This window comes from Lacerta agilis, chromosome 3, assembly GCF_009819535.1.
Source record: "Lacerta agilis isolate rLacAgi1 chromosome 3, rLacAgi1.pri, whole genome shotgun sequence".
Lineage (NCBI taxonomy): Eukaryota > Metazoa > Chordata > Lepidosauria > Squamata > Lacertidae > Lacerta > Lacerta agilis.
Window position 1 is genome coordinate 112,444,607 of NC_046314.1, and position 20,094 is coordinate 112,464,700.

The window sequence follows — 20,094 nt, forward strand, 5'->3', positions numbered from 1 at the left end:
CCCTACCCCAGACCCAGGAAATTTGGCTAGCGCCACCTATGATGTTGTTCTGCCATACAGGGAAGAGATATGTTTGTAACATGCCAAGTGTGTTCCTGCTGCAAGTTTGTTGCTGCTGCCTGTCTGAAAACATGATTTCCTATTCACTTTTTAATTCCGTTATATGTACCTCTCAGATTTTCTCCAAGGTGCTCAAGGCCTCCCGCTCCCCATTTTACCTTCACAACAACCCTGAGAGGTAGGTTAGGGAGTTAGGTAGGTTAGGAATGGCTTGAGGTCCTCCAGAACAGAGATTGTGGAACCCAACCTTTGTCTCCCAGGTTCAGACACATCAGAACCAGAACCACATCAAAATGCTTAGCTGCCTGTCTCCCTAGCTGATTTCACTCCCAATTTCTTCTTTTGCAACTGGATGTTGAGGTGTGGACTGGATTTCTTGAGCAATCTGGCAACCTTCTTATTGCTAACAAAGTCTCTGGGGATTAGAACCCTACCTGTCAAGCAGTTTTAATTCATGTCAACAAAAGCTCTAAAGTTAAAGGAGAGAGGGGGGAAATATGGCATCTTTAGTAGCAGATTAAAAATCACCCAATGGCCTCCACAAAGTGTTAGCTGCTTCCATCCTTACAGGGAAAGAAACTCTTCATTTTTCCTTTGTATCCTAAATTAAGCAGGAAGCTTGCTTCCCCCCCCCAGCCTGGAGCTACAGGATCAGGGCCCCACCCACAGACTGCTGGGTCTTTAGCAGCCTCAAGGCAAGGCATGCTCAAGTTCAGCCCCTCTGCATTTAAAAAGCAGAGACATCACCTTGCTGAGTATAGTTCAAGCTATGGTTTTCCCAGTAGTAATGTACGGAAGTGAGAGCTGGAGCATCAAGAAGGCTGATCGCCAAAGAATTGATGCTTTTGAATTATGGTGCTGGAGGAGACTCTTGAGAGTCCCATGGACTGCAAGAAGATCAAACCTATCCATTCTTAAAGAAATCAGCCCTGAGTGCTCACTAGAAGGACAGATCCTGAAGTTGAGGCTCCAGTACTTTGGCCACCTCATGAGAAGAGAAGACTCCCTGGAAAAGACCCTGATGTTGGGAAAGATGGAGGGCACAAGGAGAAGGGGACGACAGAGGATGAGATGGTGGGACAGTGTTCTCGAAGCGACTGGCATGAGTTTGGCCAAACTGCGAGAGGCAGTGAGGGATAGGGGTGCCTGGCGTGCTCTGGTCCATGGGGTCACGAAGAGTCGGACATGACTGAACAACAACAACAACAAAACACACACACACACACACACACACACACACCTTTGAAACCTCGTAGCACTGAATCAGGCTTTCCCCAAAACCAACAACTGAAGGAAAGGCATTCTCTCCAAAATCAGCATCATTTGGATTTTTGTTTTTACTTAGCAATACAGATGGATTCAGAAATTTAGAAAAGAAATACCGGCAAGCAGCTCCGTTTATATTTTCTTAAAGTGGAATGTACGATGCTCCCAATTCTTTTCCTAAGAGTAGCAATTTTATTACTATTCGTGGTTAAGTTAATTCACACTCATGGAAAATATATATATATATATATATATATATATATATATATATATATATATATTTAATGTCCTCATTTTCAGAGATAACATCGTTCAAATAACCAAGTACCCTGTAGTAGAATATTCAGGGTTCACCTAAATGTATGAGCAGGAAATAGCAGTCAGCAGTATGGATCACGACAGCTAAAAACTGAGGGACGGAGAGTACATGCGAATGCTTTGATAAAAGTTTGGTCTACAGTAAAAATGACGAACTTATTATAAATAAGTACACACAGAGATCAACCCAAGAAGCTCACAGAAAGATGGGCATTCATCTTAATGCTTTGGAGGAACATGTTTAGCAGCAAAGATCAACCTTACGCAGCCTTCCGTTTCAAAGAATCGCAGAGTTGGAAGGGACACCTGAGGATCATCTAGTCCAACCCCCAGCAATGCAGGAATAAGAAGCTGCCCCTTACGTGGATCAAGCCTGCAACCTTGGCGTTATCAGCACCACACTCTACCCAACACAAACGCCGCTACCGTTTGTGAACAGACGCTTTCATTTGCTTCGTTGCACCTTATTTCTTAGCACCTACGATTTTGCTGTTAAGCATAAAAGCATCATTTCAAAACGTCCTCTTCTCCAGATAATTTTTTCAGTTCATTAATTGGTCGGTCAGTTCAAAATCAGCACAGCCCAAACCTGCTTAGCAATGTAGCTTTTTTCCTTCCTTTCTAGAAAGACCCTAACTAAAGGTAAAAAGAGAGAGTGGGTCTTACCTAGGTTGGGGTGCCTTGTCCCACCTGGGGTCCCCCGATTCTGGAGGTTATGGAGCATGGGGTTGTCGAAAGGCGAGGAAGTCCAAGTGGCCCCCAGCTCCGGGGTCATGTAGCTTGCTGGGTAGGGGCTAGAGTACGATCCAGTGAAACTGCGGGCGTATTGTTCCCTGCTGTTGGCCGTGATGCTGAGGGGGTTGCTGTACGTGGCCCCCTCTCTGGAGGTGGTGGTCGGGATGGGGGATCCGGCGGCGAAGGAGAACCTGGGCGAGACGGAGGGGTGCGTCGAGCCGGGGTTATACGAGGCGCTCTCGGCTCCGGGCTGAGTCCAGATGGAGTGGCCGGAGGGGCTGCCTTGCTGTGATGAGGCGGACCCCTGGAGGTAAGGCAGGCTGGGAATCATGGTGCCGACTCTGGTGGTAGGGATGTAGACGGGGGAAGTGGCAGCCGCACCGTGCATGAAGCCACTCGCCCCTTCGTAGGCCTGAGGGCAATGGTTGGCAGCCATGGCTAAGCTCTGGTACATCTCTGGAGGAGCTGGCGAGACCAAAGTGGGTTAGAGGAAGGGAGAGTCTGCCTCCAAAATCAGGACGGGAGGTGACCGTGCCGTTCCCGATCAGGTCCAGGACGAGAGGATAGGGTGGGGGAGCAGTTTTCCGGGTCCTAACAGGAAGATGCACCCTTTTTCTTCAAGGTGGTTCTGGGCATCAGGGCCAGCAGTGGCTTCCGTGGTCTGGCATCCTCCTCTCCCTCCCGGGCCTGGTTCACACCTAGAAAGGAAGGGGAGACAGAATGGGACATTGCAGGTAGAGTGTAGGTAGGGAGAGAAAAGCAATGACAACCCTAGACAGCATCTTAAAAAGGAAAGATATCACCTTGCCGACAAAGGTCCGTATAGGTAAAGCTATGGTCTTCCCAGTAGTAATGTACGGAAGTGAGAGCTGGACCATCAAGAAGGCTGATCGCCGAAGAATTGATGCTTTTGAATTCTGGTGCTGGAGGAGACTCTTGAGAGTCCCATGGACTGCAAGAAGATCAAACCTATCCATTCTCAAAGAAATTAGCCCTGAGTGCTCACTAGAAGGACAGATCCTGAAGTTGAGGCTCCAGTACTTTGGCCACCTCATGAGAAGAGAAGACTCCCTAGAAAAGACCCTGATGTTGGGAAAGATGGAGGGCACAAGGAGAAGGGGACGACAGAGGATGAGATGGTTGGACAGTGTTCTCGAAGCTACTAACATGAGTCTGGCCAAACTGCGAGAGGCAGTGAAGGATAGGCATGCCTGGCGTGCTCTGGTCCATGGGGTCATGAAGAGTCGGACACACTGAACAACAACAAGGGGGAAGAGAAAGAGGGAGAGAAAAGGTGGTTCAAAAAGGCTCCCCTCCCCATTTAAGGCAGGTATAATAAACTTAGGGAAGGTGAGAGACGGTCAAGAGGGCATCAGCAGCACAGCCAAACCTTTGTCCCTGGGGGTATGGATGCTGCTAATTGGATCAAGTCTGGCTGTTTGATCTGAAATCACATCACAGCAGCAGACTGTCCTTTTGGGAAAGGGAGTGAAAATACTAAAGGATTGGAACTGGAGCCTAGAAGGGCTGGGGTGGGGAGAAAACAGAAAAAAAAATTGTTGGGGGGGAGGCAGGCAGTGGAAAGGGGGTGAGCAAAGGTCTAAGTTGGTTTGCACACAGAAAGACGGGAGTCGGATAGGTCCCAGTGTGCTGTGACATGGGTGTATACTTTTCACAGAAGGATAAAATTGTAGAGTTGAGAGGGTACCCCCAAGGGTCATCTAGTCCAACCCTTCAAGGGAGGAATCCAGAGCTCCGTTTGAGGCTCACTTCGACACAGAAACGGGGTGTCTGGAAACTGTGCGCATGCTCAGGGATGGGATGGGATGGGTTGAAAATGCCACAGGCCACAATTCCTTCCAGGATCATGACGTCCATGCGTGCTCAGAGGGAGAGGAATGTTCATTACAGAGCTATTCTTTGCTGCCTTGAACGGACCCCCCCCCCCCGCTTGTCAAAATGCACATTTGCGTACGCATCAAAAGGCAAGTGTGATGAGTCATGATTTCCTCATGCGCAGTTCAAGATCTGCCCGTTCTGCCCAACCACACTTAAGAGAGGCAAGCTGTAGGACCCATGTGGGTTGTGCATACTGCAAGGGGGGGTATAATTGTGCGCAAGAGCACTGCAACACATGCATGGAACACACGTGTGACCCCATCTACAATGCATGTACATCTACATATTCGAAACAGCAGCAGGAAACGCAGGACAGGCTAACTAACATTAATTGCTCATTCTTCTGTTGACGCAGGAGAATATGAAGGTGTTGTTTTCCTGTTGTTCTTAACCTTCAAGTCCTACCTTTCCTCCAAGGAGTTCAGAGGTTCTGCCCCTCCTGCAATTTCATCCTCACCACAACCCTGCGAAGTGGATTAAACGGAGAGGGTGCAGTCATCACCCAGTGAGCTTCATGGCAGTGGGGGATTTGAACCCAGAGTCTCCCCAGCCTAAGTGTAATCACAACTCTAACCACTGTGCCACAATGTCTCTCCGGGGCCTTTGGGACGCCTGCCCCGCGGCACAAAAAAAACAGCCCCCTTCAGCAGTCTGCATTTTGCACGCAGGCACCAAGGGAGCAAGGCCACCTCCACTCCCTTCTCAAACGGTCCCCGAAACACATAATGCCCGAAACACAGGGGACTAGAAACTTTTAAAGTGCCGAAACTGATGGGGTCACTGAAAAGGATTGCTTGCATGGACAACCCCATTAGGAGACACAGGAACTAGCAACCTACTTCCAACACAATCTGCTTTCCGCGCTAGGGCTGACTCTTGCGCAAGGCGATGGGCCGGCAACCTTTGGGCATGTGCAAAGTGCCATTCCCTGACTCTCAAGCTCCCCACCCCCAACATCTAAGCACGTGGACTTCGATAGCCTGACTCCCAAGGGCTGCAATATCCAGTCCCTGAAGCCTCTCTGAAAAACTTCTTTCCCAAAGAGATGCCTAAAATCGAGATCTTCTTTAAAAAACAACAACCCCACACTGAATTCGATTTGAATTTAGAGACCGGTTCCTTCGCCGCTCTCCCCAGCCTCTCTCTCCTGCCAATCGGCCCCAAAGGAGATTCTCGTGGAAATGAAACATAAACGGAGATTAGGGGATTTTTATTTTTATGGATAAGGGTGGCTTCTCTTTTAAATCGGATCACACGCGGTCTCAGCTCCCCCCCCCAAAAAAATGTTCCCAGCATGCCCGCTGTTTTTGCGCCAAGGTGAAGCGGAACAAACCCTCTTTCCAGATTTTCCAGGTTAATACGAATTAACACTCCCCCCCCCCTTCACACTCCTCATTCCCCGTAGGTGAAACCGAATTCAAGCGTCGCGAAGATTCTTCCCCAGCTGCTCAATAACAGCAGAAATAAACTTAAGTAGGGGAAGCTTCTTCTTTTTTTTTAAAGTAACTTGAAATTAACACGTCTGTCTGTACGAAACGCCCGCAGCATTTGTTAAAAGTTTTAGACGTTTCTGTTCCAGATTTATCAAGCGGATAATTAGAAATCGGCTGCCAGCGTTCCATTAAAAAAAACACACACACCACACTTTTTCCTTTTTTAAAAAATAAATCATACCCTTACATTGATTCACTCATGAATTATTGGATTGATCTAATATATTTTAGCAATCTCCTGCAGAAAATGTTTGTAGAACTAGAACTCTTCAAAATAATGAATATTTTCTGACAACGCAGGAGCGAATCTAAATCGCAACGTGCACAGATATAACATCTGGGGACGACAATTACGCACAAAATAATGCGATTTAATGTATATAACCTTCAGCATTGCGTTGCAGCCTTGAGAAGCGTACAGATTCATACACAAAATAGCAAGGCGAGCAGGAAATAATACGGACACGCTCCAGCCGACTCGCAACACTTCGAAACTGAAAGCAGGAGGTTCTTAAAAACTTCCTAGCAAACGAATGCGCGCCCCGCTACATTTCTCCCAGCGGGGTTTCAAAAAGGTGCTTTTGCAATTCTGAAATTCAATTAACTCCAACGACACATGTAAATAAAAGAGACTTTATATGTAGATGCAAATGTTTGGCAGAAGAAAAGTGAGTTGGGTTGATTTTAAATAAAACTTTGCAAAATTTAAAGGTGTGTGTATTGGGGGGAGAATCCAAATAGGATAAACATACTAGAAATATTTGGAAGGTTGGTTTTTGAATTTTTTTAAATCTATCCTTACAGGGTCCCCCCCCAATCGTTTCCAGCTCCCTCTTTTAAGAACGGAATGTTTTTTTTATTATTATTACATTTTACGAAGGAGATTTGAACGTGGGGAATAAGCGGAGGTTTACTTGGAAATACTGCAAGAGCGATTTACTCGGAACGGAATCCTCTTTTTACGCGGAAATCATAGTAAGAATGAGAGTATACTGAATCAAATCCCCCGAGTGGCTTCGTCCCGCGCTCAAAAGAGGTTTTTAACTTACGGGCTTAAAATCAGATATCTGTTGCTCCCCTGCTTTTAAAAAGCGATCACAAAAAGACAGAGACTTTTTAGGAAATAATAATAATTTTTTTAAACAAAACAAGTGCCTTAGTGGGGAAGAAATAAATAGTAGCTGTACATTTGAAACCCCACATATTAAAAAAATAATGTATCTTATTGCCGCCCCCACAAAAAAGCCCAACCCTGTTTGAAAAGCGAGGGGGGTGGGAATCACATTTTGAACAAGAGCTCTCCTTTAAAAATGAAAATCCTACCCGTTAAATGAGAATCTCGACCAGCAGACCTGTGGGTTTACAAAGTAGCCAGTGGTGATGTAAGGCCGCTTGGAGATTTTATTGCAAACAGCTTACAAGTTTTATTGCACTCGAGCGGCATATAGATTTTGTTACAAAAATCTTTAATAATAATAATGATGATGATGATGATGATGATGATGATGATGTAGCAAGTAGCTAAAAAGAAGGCAAATAAGGAAGACTTTCAAAACAGCAAGGAGACCTGGGAGAATATCAGACGTAGAATAGCAACAATAATTTCTACACGACGTCTATCAATCCAACAGAGATCGGAGTTTAAAAGTTTCCACGTTTGACTGAAGCAATCCCACACTACTAACCTTAAGAGGGGGATAACTAGAGGTAGAGGAGATCTGCGCAAAAAAGAGGTAAAATCCTGCCGAAACTACCGCGATGGGATTATTTATAACGATTGGGTAGAAGGATTTAAGAAGTTTTTATTTTTCCGCTTTTCTAAAAAGGGACCCTCGTTGCGTTTCCAGCCGCCGATTTCTTCTCCTCTCCTTTTTTTTTAAAGCGAAAAGAACAGTCTGCTTTGTGGGAAGCAAGGGAAGGATTTAAAAATGAAGCGAACGGAGATCCAGGGAGCTGGCGAGGGGAAGAAGAAGGAGATAGAAGGGGCGAAATGAAACTGGAAAGGAAAAAGAACGAGAAAGTGGAAGCTGGGGGGGGGGTTGTCTTGGAATCCGCGCAGCGCGATCCTAAGCTCGTTTAACGCGCCTCGTTGGGTTCAGCGATACTCATTCCCGGGAGGAGAAGGTTACCGTTTGAGCTGGGAAAGGAAAGGCCGGCTTGGGCTGCAAAGAGGAAGAGAGAGGCTGGAGAAAACCTACATCGGAACCTATCCAAGGGGACCGCGGATCCTGCGCAAAGAGGGAGCGACATTTGCTGCCCTAAGAATCCAGCATCAGACGAAGCGAAAGACGACCAGATTTTCTCGATCCGCGTACATCTAACCATCAAATATATCCAAAGAGCAGCCTTTCCCTCAAAGAATTTTGGGCACTGTAGTTTCCCCCTCGCAGGGTGACAATTGCCAGCAGCCCATCCTGAACTACAGAGCCCAGAATTCTTTGAGGGTGAGGAATGTTCCATGGGCGATTCCTGCGTGGCAGGGGGTGGACTAGATGGCACTTGGGGATCCCTCCCCGCTCTACAGGTCTACGGTTCTATAAAGGTCCAGTACGTGTGCGCGCAATACGTGGGAACAGTTGGCAAGGAGAGAAGCGGTAGTGGCGAGCAAGGGGGGGAAATCAAGAAAAATGGTGAGAGGACTGCAAGAGAGAGAGAGAGAGAGATCCATCCAACCGACCTGCTTTCTTCCGTCTCCGTTTGCCTGCTCCGAGTCGGGCTCTCTCCCCCACGAAGCTGGTTCCACTCCGGAGCAGCGCCGAGGCGCAGCCTGCAGTGCCGGCGCTCCGGGGGCCAGGGAGCCTTGATCACGCCGCTGAAAAAAGCCCGCAAGTGGCCCGCGCTAGGCTCCTGGCCCGTCTCAGCAGGCTGCCTGCCTCGGGCGGCCGCAGGAGCAACACGCCTCCCTCCTGCCGGGGGGAGAGAGAGAGAGAGAGAGAGAGGGAAAGAGAGAGAGAGAGAGGCAAAGGCGTCAGGCGCCTCCGGCCCAGCCCCCCTCGGCCAGGACCTCGACAAGCAGGGCTTCTGCTGACGCTTCCCACCTCATCCCTCCTCCTCCTCCTCCTTCTCCTCCTCCTCCTCCTCTTTCCCCACTTTCTTGCCTCCTCCCTGGCGACTTGGCCTCGCCACACCATAGGAACACACACAGGGACTTGCTTTCCCATGACTCAGAACATTGATCCAGCCAACTCAGTAGTGCCAACACGGGCCGGCAGCAGCTCTGCAGGAGGCCCCCTGCTAGCGTCGCAGCGACGGAACAGCCGGCCTGGCACACATTTGCAAAGCTTAAGCAGGGCCTGCTCAGGTTTCAAATTGGATGGGGGGGGGACATCGGGTTGAGATGCCTGCATTGCAGGGGGTTGGACTAGATGACCGTCGGGATCCCTTCCAAGTCTTAAGATTCTGTGATTCCCAGCCCTGCCTGGAAATGCCATTGGGAACTGAACCTGGGAGCTTCTGCTCCTCCACTTTTTCAAAAGATGCTTTTTGGACGTGGGAGTGTATCTGCTGCACAACTGAGCCAAGCTTCATTCCTTTGGGGGGAGGGAAACTGTGTGTGTGTGTGTGTGTTTAGATAGATAGATAGACAGACAGACAGACAATTAGGGGTAATATAGCACCAGGGGTGTACCCAGGATCAAAACTAGGGGGGGGGGGGCGCAAGCCATGGTCGTTCAGGTTCAAAAACAAAAACAGCTTCAAAAAACAGAAAAAAACTCCCCCCCCCCAAACAGAAAGCCCCAAATGGCTGAAAAACTCAGTTTCCCAGGATCCTCAGTCCTCGCAAAGGAACTACTCACCATGCAAGGGAACTCAGTTTGCCAAGCTCCCTTGCAACAATGAATCCCGGCAACGATGAATTCGCCCCCTGACACTGCCCAAGTCTCAGCCTGCATCCCCATTTGACCAAGCAGGGTGCAGGCTAGGATCCGGTCTCTGATAGGCACACCAGCTCTTTGTCGGCATGAGGGAGGGGGAAACAGCCGGCGCAAAACACACACACACACACACAGAGTGGCCAACTGTTCCTCAGCAAGAGCAGAAGAGCTATAATAATAATAATAATAATAATAATTTATTATTTGTACCCCGCCCATCTGGCTGGGTCTCCCCAGCCACTCTGGGCGGCTTCCACCAAACATTAAAATACATTTAAAATATCACAGTTTAAAAACTTCCCTAAACAGGGCTGCCTTCAGGAATTTTCTGAATGTCAGGTAGTTGTTTATTCCCTTGACCTCTGCTGGGAGGGCGTTCCACAGGGCGGGCGCCACTACCGAGAAGGCCCTCTGCCTGGTTCCCTGTAGTTTTGCTTCTCGCAGTGAGGGAACCGCCAGAAGGCCCTCGGCGCTGGATCTCAGTGTACGGGCTGATTGAGGGGGGTGGAGACGCTCCTTCAGGTATACAGGACCGAGGCCGTTTAGGGCTTTAAAGGTCAGCACCAACACTTTGAATTGTGCTCAGAAACGTACTGGGAGCCAATGTAGATCTCTCAGGACCGGTGTTATGTGGTCCCGGCGGCCACTCCCAGTCACCAGTCTAGCTGCCGCATTCTGGATTAATTGCAGTTTCCGGGTCACCTTCAAAGGCAGCCCCACATAGAGCGCGTTGCAGTAGTCCAAGCTCAATTGTTATTGAGATTTTGGGAGGGGGAGAAAAACCAGTCGAGCTTTTTTTTTCCTTTTAGGCTGCTGATAACCATTTAATTTTAATTTTAATTTTTTGCTTCTGGGGGGTGGGGCAGCTGCCCCCCCTGCCCCCCTGGGTACGCCCATGTATAGCACCCTGAACAAGGACAAAATCCCGTCAACCTTAATATTACTCATTTTCACAAGAATTCCTTTTGGTACAGTTGCTTTTTTTAATGGATATTCTCATTAGGTCCCTGTATAAGTAAAGGTCTTGCTGCTGCTGCTGCTGGCACCTGTCTGTCTTGGCAGAGACCATTGCGGGAGAGGCGTGTTTTGTCGCACATAGAGGTGTCCCATTCTTCCCACTACACTCTTCCCAGTGCTCATTCCTCTGCTGGTCACTGCTATGGATGAGCAACCTTACTGCTTGCCTCCAGGCTTGCGGCATTCCCACACAGCCGGGCCAGCAAGTCCTTGGGGATCCCGAAATTTTCCATTCTGTGGACATGACCCAAGCCGGGATAGATGTCGCTGAGACAGGAGTGGGAACGTGCTGTGAATGTGGGCCTCAAAAGGATATTGTGGCGTTGGGAAAGCCAACTAGTTGGGAGATCAGCCAGAGTTGTTAAGCTGAGCTTTTGGGGGGAACATCTCCAGAACTTGCTTAGCTAGCTTTTTGAGGGAAGGACAGGGCCTGTGCCAGCTTGCAGGCCCCCCCCCGTGTCACCCTGCAGTCCCCCAGCCAGGATGCCCAACAGCCCCCGGGATGCCCTGCGGTCCCCCCTGCCACCCTGCGAGCCCCTCGCGATGCCCGGTGTGCCCCTCCCACCTTGTCCCTGCCTCTCTATGCTACCAAACTCATGAAAGCTGGATGCTGGAAAATTCAGGACAGATAAAAGGGAAGTCCTTCTCTTCATACAGAGAACTATGGAACTCACTCCTGCAGGAGGCACTGTTGGTCACCAAGCTAGATGGCTTTTATAGAAGATTAGGCAAATTCATGGGGGAGAGGGCTAGGGATGGCTACTAGCAGGGAAGCCAATTCCTAGGAGCTGAGGCCTCCCCCCCCCCGGTAAAATATTTGAGGGCGCTGGGGTCCCCGAAAAGTTGATGATCATTGCCATTCAAATGCTGTGCCTTGAGATCGATTATGCAGGGCAGGGCTACTAAACACATACAATTTATAAAGCCTGATTTGCAAACCTGGATCAGACCATATTTAATCCGGTCTGATCCAGAGCCTAATCCACAAAACACAAGTCTCTTTTTTAAAAAAAGAATATTTTATTGAAGTTTTTCAGCGAGGAAGTGAAAGAAAAGAAAGAGAGCAATGAACAAAGAAACCTTGAAATTGTGATCCAATGTGATATACGGGTGTGAAAGAAAAATACATTTATTCCAAGAAATGCAAAATTATGAACAAGTCCTTATACCATTTATAAATGCATTCCAAACAATGTTATATTTATCCATGCACGTTCTGCGTCTAAAAGCAATCCATTTGTACGTTGCAGGAGCTGTCATGTCTTCTAGCCATTGATGGAAGGGGGACATGGTATTCTCGTAGAATCATAGAGTTGGAAGGGACCCTCAAGGGTCATCTAGTCCAACCCCCTGCAATGCAGGAATCTTTTTGCCCAGCATGGGGCTCGAACCAACAATCCTGAGATTAAAAGTCTCATGTTCTACTGACTGAGATATACGTTTCCAATGAATCAATATCAGGTGAGGTTTTTTAAGGGCGGAGGAAGTCCATCCACGTGGACACAAGTCTTCAGAAATCCCATTAACTTGCATCGAGGAACCAAAATAGCCGTGTGCATGCACACGAAAGCTCATACCAAGAACAAACTTAGTTGGTCTCTTAAGGTGCTACTGGAAGGAATTTTTTATTTTATTTTGTTTTCTCAAAATAGCCGCAACTTTCTTGTCTTCTTCCCTGGGCCATGAGATTTGCAGACTTGCCAGCCTAGCTTCCTACTTGGGGGTTTAGCCCTGCTAACTTTCAGACAGGGGTTTGGCATTTTGGCACCTAAAGCGGCATATAAATTAAATAATAATAAAAATAGTAACAGAATGTGTTAAGATAGCAACTTTTTATTTTTTTTATTTTTTTTTAAAAAAACCTGTATTTGAAAAACCAGCAGTAAGGAAATGATAAATCATTGTTGCCCAGAATGAATGGCTGCTTTTTCCTGTTATCGGTCTTGAAGGCTGCAGAATAATGGATGATATCCCTCCCTCCTTTTTTTTTTAATGCAGCAATATTGCTCTCTTATTGCCCTATTAACCTTTAGACCCTTCTGTCTGCCTGACGTATAGTCACATGCACAGGTCCAACCAAGGACGACAGAGAACAGTCTCAGGGCACGTGATACCAATCCCTTGATGAAGCAAAGTGTGGGGCTGCGGAGTCTTGGCCTGGCTAAGAGATTGCTGAGGAGTGGAGTCCCATTACCCCCCTCCCCAAATGATGCTGAACTTTGTCTGCTGGGATAGCAAAGGTTTGTAGAATTGTAGAGCTGGAAGGGACCCCTGAGGGTCATCCAATCCAACCCCTTGCAATGCAGGAATCTCAACAAGCATCCATGACAAATGCAAACTCAATTCAACGTGTGCTGGTTCTTAAGTAGCCCCAAAGGCACCATCCACACAGTGAACACGAGGGAGGGATAAGCAAGCTGGTCCAACAAGGGTTAAGCCATGGGTAGGCAAACTAAGGCCCGGGGGCCGGATCCAGCCCAATCGCCTTCTAAATCCCTCCCGCAGACGGTCCGGGAACCAGCGTGTTTTTACCTGAGTAGAATGTGTGCTTTTATTGAAAATGAATCTCTGGGTTATTTGTGGGGCGACGGAATTCGTTCATTCCCCCCACCTCCAAAACATAGTCCGCCCCCCCCCACAAGGTCTGAGGGAGAGTGGACCGGCCCCCTGCTGAAAAAGTTTGCTGACCCCTGGGTTAAGCACTCCTTATGGGTGCAGAAGGCACCAACAGATGGTTGGAAGAGGGGAGAATGCAGAAAACCAGGAGTGGGGAGGTGGAACAGAACGGAATGGAGTGTCCTGGCTGGGGGGACTCCATGCCGCAAAATTCTCTTGCAGTTCCCAGTGGTTGTAATGCGTTTGTTAGAGCGCTGGAGCTCAAAAATTACAAAGGAGACTGCTCTGAAGAAAGAATTGGCCTTTGTGTGATTCATGGGTCTGATTTGTCAATCCAGATCAGACCTGATTTAGACTGGACCAAATCTGGCCTGTGCCAGAACTGAATCCAGACCACAGTCCGGAAAATGAAAATCCTTGACATTCTTTGGGTAGCCAAAATGGCCACAGTGTTCTGTGAGATCTTTGTCCCTGAGATCTTTGGAAGAAGAGTGATGTATACACACAAACAAATAAATGCAATAAATTTGGGTCTATAGGATTGTGAATTTTGCAGATGTGCTAGCCCCTACATAAGGGATTAATCCTGTCGTTGTTTTTGACAGCTAGATCAAGGAATTTCATTCAAACAACTTGAAAATTTAAAATGTTTCAAAATGGCCATAAAGCTTTGTTTCTGTTTTTTTTTATTCATATGGGGAATGAAATTTGGAGATATGGTAACCTCTCAGGATGGTATTAAGTGTGCCACACTGCAGGCAAGCAGCTATAGGGGTTTTTGTTTTGATGGCTATCCCCTTTTGATTTTTAAAATTAAAGAAGCTTGTTGTTGTTTCACCTAGGTGCTTGGAATTTGGAGACATGACACGACCTCAAGAGGGTATTAACCCTGCCGAACTGAAGACAGGTAGCTCAAGAGGGTTTGTGTGTTAGACACTCTTAAATGTTTCTCTTTTTCAAGTGGGAATAAAGACAGATATGGAAAACAGCTTAAGACAACAAACTTAAAACAAGGGTGGGACTAGGATTGATTGGGAAATGATGGAAACAAAAAGATATATATTGTGAAGGAGACAAAAGACAGGCTAAACAAATGCCATCAAACTCTTTCCACAAGACAGAATTTACAAGAGAGTTCTGTATTTTAAGATTTCACCATTTTTGCAGCCCCCATGCCCTGTGAATGAAGAGGGTTGGGTCTCTTAATAGCTCTCTAGGCTAGCCCTACAGCTCTGATTAAGCAAGGTCCCTCTCCTCTCCTTTCCTCCCCCTCTCCCTCTCTCCTTACCCTGGCATTATCCTTATATGGTGTTGTAATTGCAACAGTTTGGAGACAGTCTGTCCGGGTTTTTTTTTTTTTTTACAGATCATATTTATCTACAATGGGCACAAATCATTACACTCAATAGTGATCTGCAGCTGCCTTGGCCTGACCTGGACAAGGGCCCAAATTGGCCCAATTTGGTTTGGGATTTGGCACCTTAGAGACCAACTAAGTTTGTTATTGGTATGAGCTTTCGTGTGCATGCACACTTCCACCTTTGAAAATCAGAACGGTTTGGGGGAATGGCCATAGCTCAGTGGTACAGCTTCTGCTTTGCATGCAAACGCTCCCAGGTTCAATCCCCGGTGTCTCCAGATAGGACTGGGGAAAACTTCTTGCCAGTTAACCCTGAAGAGCTGCTACAAACTAGTGTAGAAAATACTGAGATTGATGGGTCAATGATCTGACTTCCTATATGTGCAATAATTTCTAGGTTTTTTTGTTTGTTTGTTTTACAATATGTGCAGTTTGTGCAGAATGCCTGAGGAGCTTGTCTGTTGCCACATCAAGTCTAGAACTGTCAGGTCAGGAGCGCCTGAGACCCAAGGGCAGGCCGTGGTGATGTCATGGTTTGTAGCCTGAAGCTTGCAATCTGCATGCACTTTTCTTAAAAAAAATTTGTTAAGGTGCTCTCACCCAGATTCAAACCCTCCCTCTGCCACCTGGAGGGCAGCAGGCAAGCCAAGACTCCAGGTGAGCCCTGAAGGTCTAGCAACCCTAATCAGGTCCTTTTCAAACAATTCAGATTATCTCTTCTGCCAGGAACCCAAGTCACTTTGTTGCGGGTGGGGAGTGGCTGCCTAGATCCTGGTTCTGATCTACCCATTGACTAAGTCAAAATAATATATAATCCCATCATCATGGCAGAGGCCATCCCTAGACCAAATGATGCCCTAGGCTCCTAGCATCTTCAGCATCAACCCCCCCCCCCGTTTGTTCAGCAGCTGATGAATACCCTCTATCCCAGCTTATTTTGCAACTGACACACAATTCTCATGCAGGGTTGCTTACAAGTCTGTGGAATGGGCTCAACGGCTGCAACAGTTTCTTCTAAGTACTGTACTAAACGGCCTTGGCCCAGTATACCTGAAGGAGCGTCTCCACCCCCATCGTTCTGGCCGGACACTGAGGTCCAGCTCCGAGGGTCTTCTGGCGGTTCCCTCACTGCGAGAAGCCAAGTTACAGGGAACCAGGCATAGGGCCTTTTCGGTAGTGGCACCCACCCTGTGGAATGCCCTCCCACCAGATTTCAAAGAGAACAGGAACCACCAGACTTTTAGAAGACATCTGAAGGCAGCCCTGTTTAGGGAAGCTTTTAATGTTTGATGGATTATTGTATTTTAATATTTTGTTGGAAGCCGCCCAGAGTGGCTAGGGAAGCCCAGCCATGTGGGCGGGGTATAAATAAATTATTATTATTATTGTTGTTTTGTTGTTGTTGTTGTTGTTGTTGTTGTTGTAATAATAATAATGCTTTTTAAAATAGAATAAGAATGTTAATGCACTGCTGGCTGTGCACGTCACTGTCTCCATCTTTACAAGTGAATATGCACTGTTTGCTTCAGCTGTTGAGCGGAAATTTCAGTAAATCATCTGTGATGGGGATAAACCTAAACTCCTGAGCCTAGCGCAGAACTAGCCTGCCCATAATTCTGGCCCCGATCTTGCCTCATTCTGTACTGTTTTATCATTTATGCATTCCTACAAATCTTCTTCTCAGTAGCTAAAACATAAGGGCCTTTTCTGTGGTGGCTCCTAAGTTGCGGAACATAGGTTCACCTGGCACCTTCGCTGTACAGATGCCAGCGAATGCCGAACATGCACCTTTTTACCTTGTCTTTGGACACTTGAGATTAAAATGGTAGAAATAAGGTAGGTCCTAAAAACATGGATGCATGGACCAAAAAACAGTCAAAAATAGGTGTTTTTTAAAATTAAATTTATTTACAACATAGTCCACAACAACTCATACATACAAACAAACCCACCACAATTGACAATTTAATTATCAAAATTAAACTCCTATCCACTTACACATAAAAACAAAAGACTTCCTTTATCCTGTAAATGGCCTCCTTATTTACTTCTTGCATACTCTTTCTTTTATATGTGATTATTACAATTTTTCCTAATTATGACTTTAAAAACTGCAAAGTCTCCTGTAGAAATTAATCGAAACAAGTCCAGGTGCATATTTTGGGGCACCGTTCGGTAAAGTATCCCCTGCGTTTCCCCCTTTCTTTTTGAAATTCATGTCCAGGTATTTAACAATATTTAACAGGTATTTAACAATATTCAAAATGTGATTAAAATCAACGCTAGCCAAAAAGAACTAAAACACACCTGACTTCTACATGCCTGGAGAGGCTTGCCTAAACAAAAACTTTTTAATTACTGAAATTAATGATTGCCCTTCCACACTGCCTGGATAGCTCAGTTGGTCACAGTGAGGTACTGAGAATGGCAAGGTTGCAGGTTTGATCCCCGTATGGGACAGCTGCATATTCCTGCATTGCAGGGGGTTGGACTAGATGATCCTCAGGTGTCCCTTCCAAATATGATTGAATGCTTTCCTTTATTTTTTGGTGTACAAGCACCAGTACAGTATAAAACACATAACAAAGGAACAAGAGTTGCATCAAAATGTTATATACTTTGAAGACCACGATCCCCCTGAACAAATCAAATGAAACTAAATCGCTCGGCTACAAAAAAGATTTATGTAGAAGTAAATTATTTAAGACTGGGGTCTCGAAGCTCATCAGCACTGAAATCAAATGCAAACTGTGATATAGCATGGGCTGCAGATATGATACCTTCTTTTAGTTTATCTTTGTTTTATTTCCTAACCTGAAACTAAATTGACCTGCTGTTTAGTTTATTATGAGATTGTAAACTGGTCTTATGCTTCCCCCCCTCCAACCGCCCCCCCCCCGTTTACAATTGTATTTAAGTGGATTGTTTGTATTATATTAACATCTTGCGACCCTCAAGAGTCAGTGAAATCCAATAGGGCTGTGGTTATCAATCCCCCTGCTACAGATTACTTGACAGCTGCTGAGAGTTTTGGAGAACCATCTAATGACTTTTCCCTGCCTGTTGTAGAGCAATTGTAATGTGCTGTGCTAGGTGCTGTATGATTTTTAAATTGTATTTTAATTCCTTCCTTTGCCTCCTATAATGCATTTTATTGTATCGCAGTTTGAATCCCATAGAACAGAATTCAAACGGCAAGTGTCCTTCACAGGCATGCCCTGGACCACTTCAAGTTCATGGACCGCAGTTTGGTAACTCCTGCAATGAAGTTCAGAGCTCTAGGCTGGGCTCCTTGACTTCGGGTCAATTGCCGCTGCTTGGTCTCAGTTTGCCCTGTCTGTGAAATGGGAACAATTGCATTCTTCATAGAAGAAAGAATCACTGTGGTTCTAAAGCACATTCATATCAGAGCTGTGACATTAACCATGGTGCTGCAGAATGCATTATCTATGACTTAATGGTGTCTGATCTGGCTCCAGTGCCAACATTTTGCTTTGCAATTCGAAGGGAGACAATTAAATGCCTTTTTGTTTTTTTATTTATTTTTAAATGGTGGTTTCTGCTCTTCCAGGAGGCAGTAATTATTTTCAAGGAGAATATCAAGGCTTGCAGAATATAGTGTTCAACGCAGCGTCTGGAAAAATTGCACGCGGTGATAGCGGTGGTCGGCTTCTGTTGCGTATGAAGCTTAGCGGGTGTGTAAAAAAAACAACAACGGGGGGGGGAGCTACAATCTTTTCGAGATAAAACAGGCAGAGAGTAAAGAGTCGGCTGTGAAATTGAGACAGACTCTTACTTAACAACAGCCAAGAAGAAGTGGGGGAAAGTCTGCGATCGTCTCGATGTCCAGCTGGAGGCAGAGATGATGGCGCAAAATTACGCATATGTACTGTATATTTTTCAGAGCGCGGTGTCGAAAGAGCGGCTGAATCTGTTTGAAACGTTGCAATGAGCAGAGGTAATCTACAGCTTTTCCGACGATCCAGGAAAATGGGTGCGTTTCCTATAAACTATAAAGTAGTCTCTGATTTGTCTCCGAAGGGAATCTTCCGTCCTCGCGGAACGTTGCTGTAAGAACATAAAACATATACACACACTCCGAAATAACAGGATGGCATTTTTGCTTTTAAGAAACCAAACGGCCTGATCCATCCTATATATGCTTTTACTGTACTCGGAAGTTAACTTTGTTCCACTGAGGATTTCTCGGTAGGGTTGCGCCCGGTTTGCCTGCAGTCGGATTACTCAGAAGTAAGTCCAGTTGATTTCTGTGGGGGAGTCCCGCGTTTACCCGGGAGAAGGATGCGTTGAAATCAATGGAACTCCCGAGTAAGGATTTATACGGTGTGTGACTGTAGTTTCTTATGGAATATTCAATAAGAAGAGGGTTTGTTTGTTTGTTTTTAAAAAGAAAGAAATGAAAGAACGCCAAATACATTGAATATGCCTTAATTCTATACATTTTAATAAGATAAAAACAAACTAGTCTTAATATCTTTGCGGAATATAAAGATACGTGGGAAAAAATAGGTTTTAAAAATACGCTCGTTAAACAAACAAACAAACAAACAAACAAACAAACAAACACACAGCCATAGATATTTCATAAGGAAACATTATTATTATTATTATTATTATTATTATTATTATTATTATTATTATTATTATTATTATTATTATACCGCCCTATACCCGGAGGTCTCAGGGCGGTTCACAGAAAAAAATCAAAATATAAAACCACAAAATATATAATCAAAATAAAATCAATAACCAAATAACCCCCGTAAAGGCAAATTTACCTCCGTAAATTCCGTGAATGCAATGGAAAATAACGACTTTTTCGGTTTTTAGCCCTGCTGCTTAAAATTTATTCCAAAAATTCCTCGTTATTAATTTGCTTTTTAAGGAAAAATGCTTCTTCTTTAGAGGTAATAATATTTTTACAACATGACACACGCACGAAAGAGGAACAGTGTAAAATCTGACTTCAGCGCTGGTGGTTTTGCTGCCTTTTCCAGAAGAAGGCTTCTCTTGACAGCGAGAAAAAAATGAATCTGGACTTCGCTCAGTCTTGTGTAAAGAAGGAGGAAAATCTTACGGAAAAGCTGCGGGAAAGACATCCACCACGTATAGGAAGAGATCGAGTTGGTTTCTGCTGGGAAAGAAAAGAATCGAAGAAAGTTAAGTAGAGATAAGGGAAAAGTGGCAATAAATTGAGAAAGGACAAATTATGAAAAAGAAAAAAAACGTTTAATTGGAAGCAAATTCAATTGTTTTTATTGTATTCATTTTATTGTATATTATTGTAATTTATTTATTTCGTTATTATTATTATTATTATTATTATTATTATTATTATTATTATTATGCCGCCTGTTATCTAAAAAAGTCTGCAAGCGACTTACATTTAAAAACATAACCATAATAAATACATCATACAAGAAAAGAAAAGAAG

General features: G+C 45.5%; 1 protein-coding gene across 1 annotated transcript in view; it reads right to left on the reverse strand.

Annotated features, from left to right (window-relative positions):
* GATA4 (GATA binding protein 4) overlaps nt 1-8,546 on the reverse strand; it is a 49,476-nt gene extending 40,930 nt beyond the window's left edge. Inside the window, exons 1-2 of the mRNA XM_033145482.1 lie at nt 8,449-8,546; nt 2,234-3,077 (exon numbers count right to left, since the gene is read on the reverse strand). Coding sequence (XP_033001373.1) covers nt 2,234-2,833 — 600 coding nt within the window. The 5' untranslated portion in view covers nt 2,834-3,077; nt 8,449-8,546. The remainder of the gene's footprint in view (nt 1-2,233; nt 3,078-8,448) is intronic.
* Nucleotides 8,547-20,094: the final 11,548 nt, after the last annotated feature.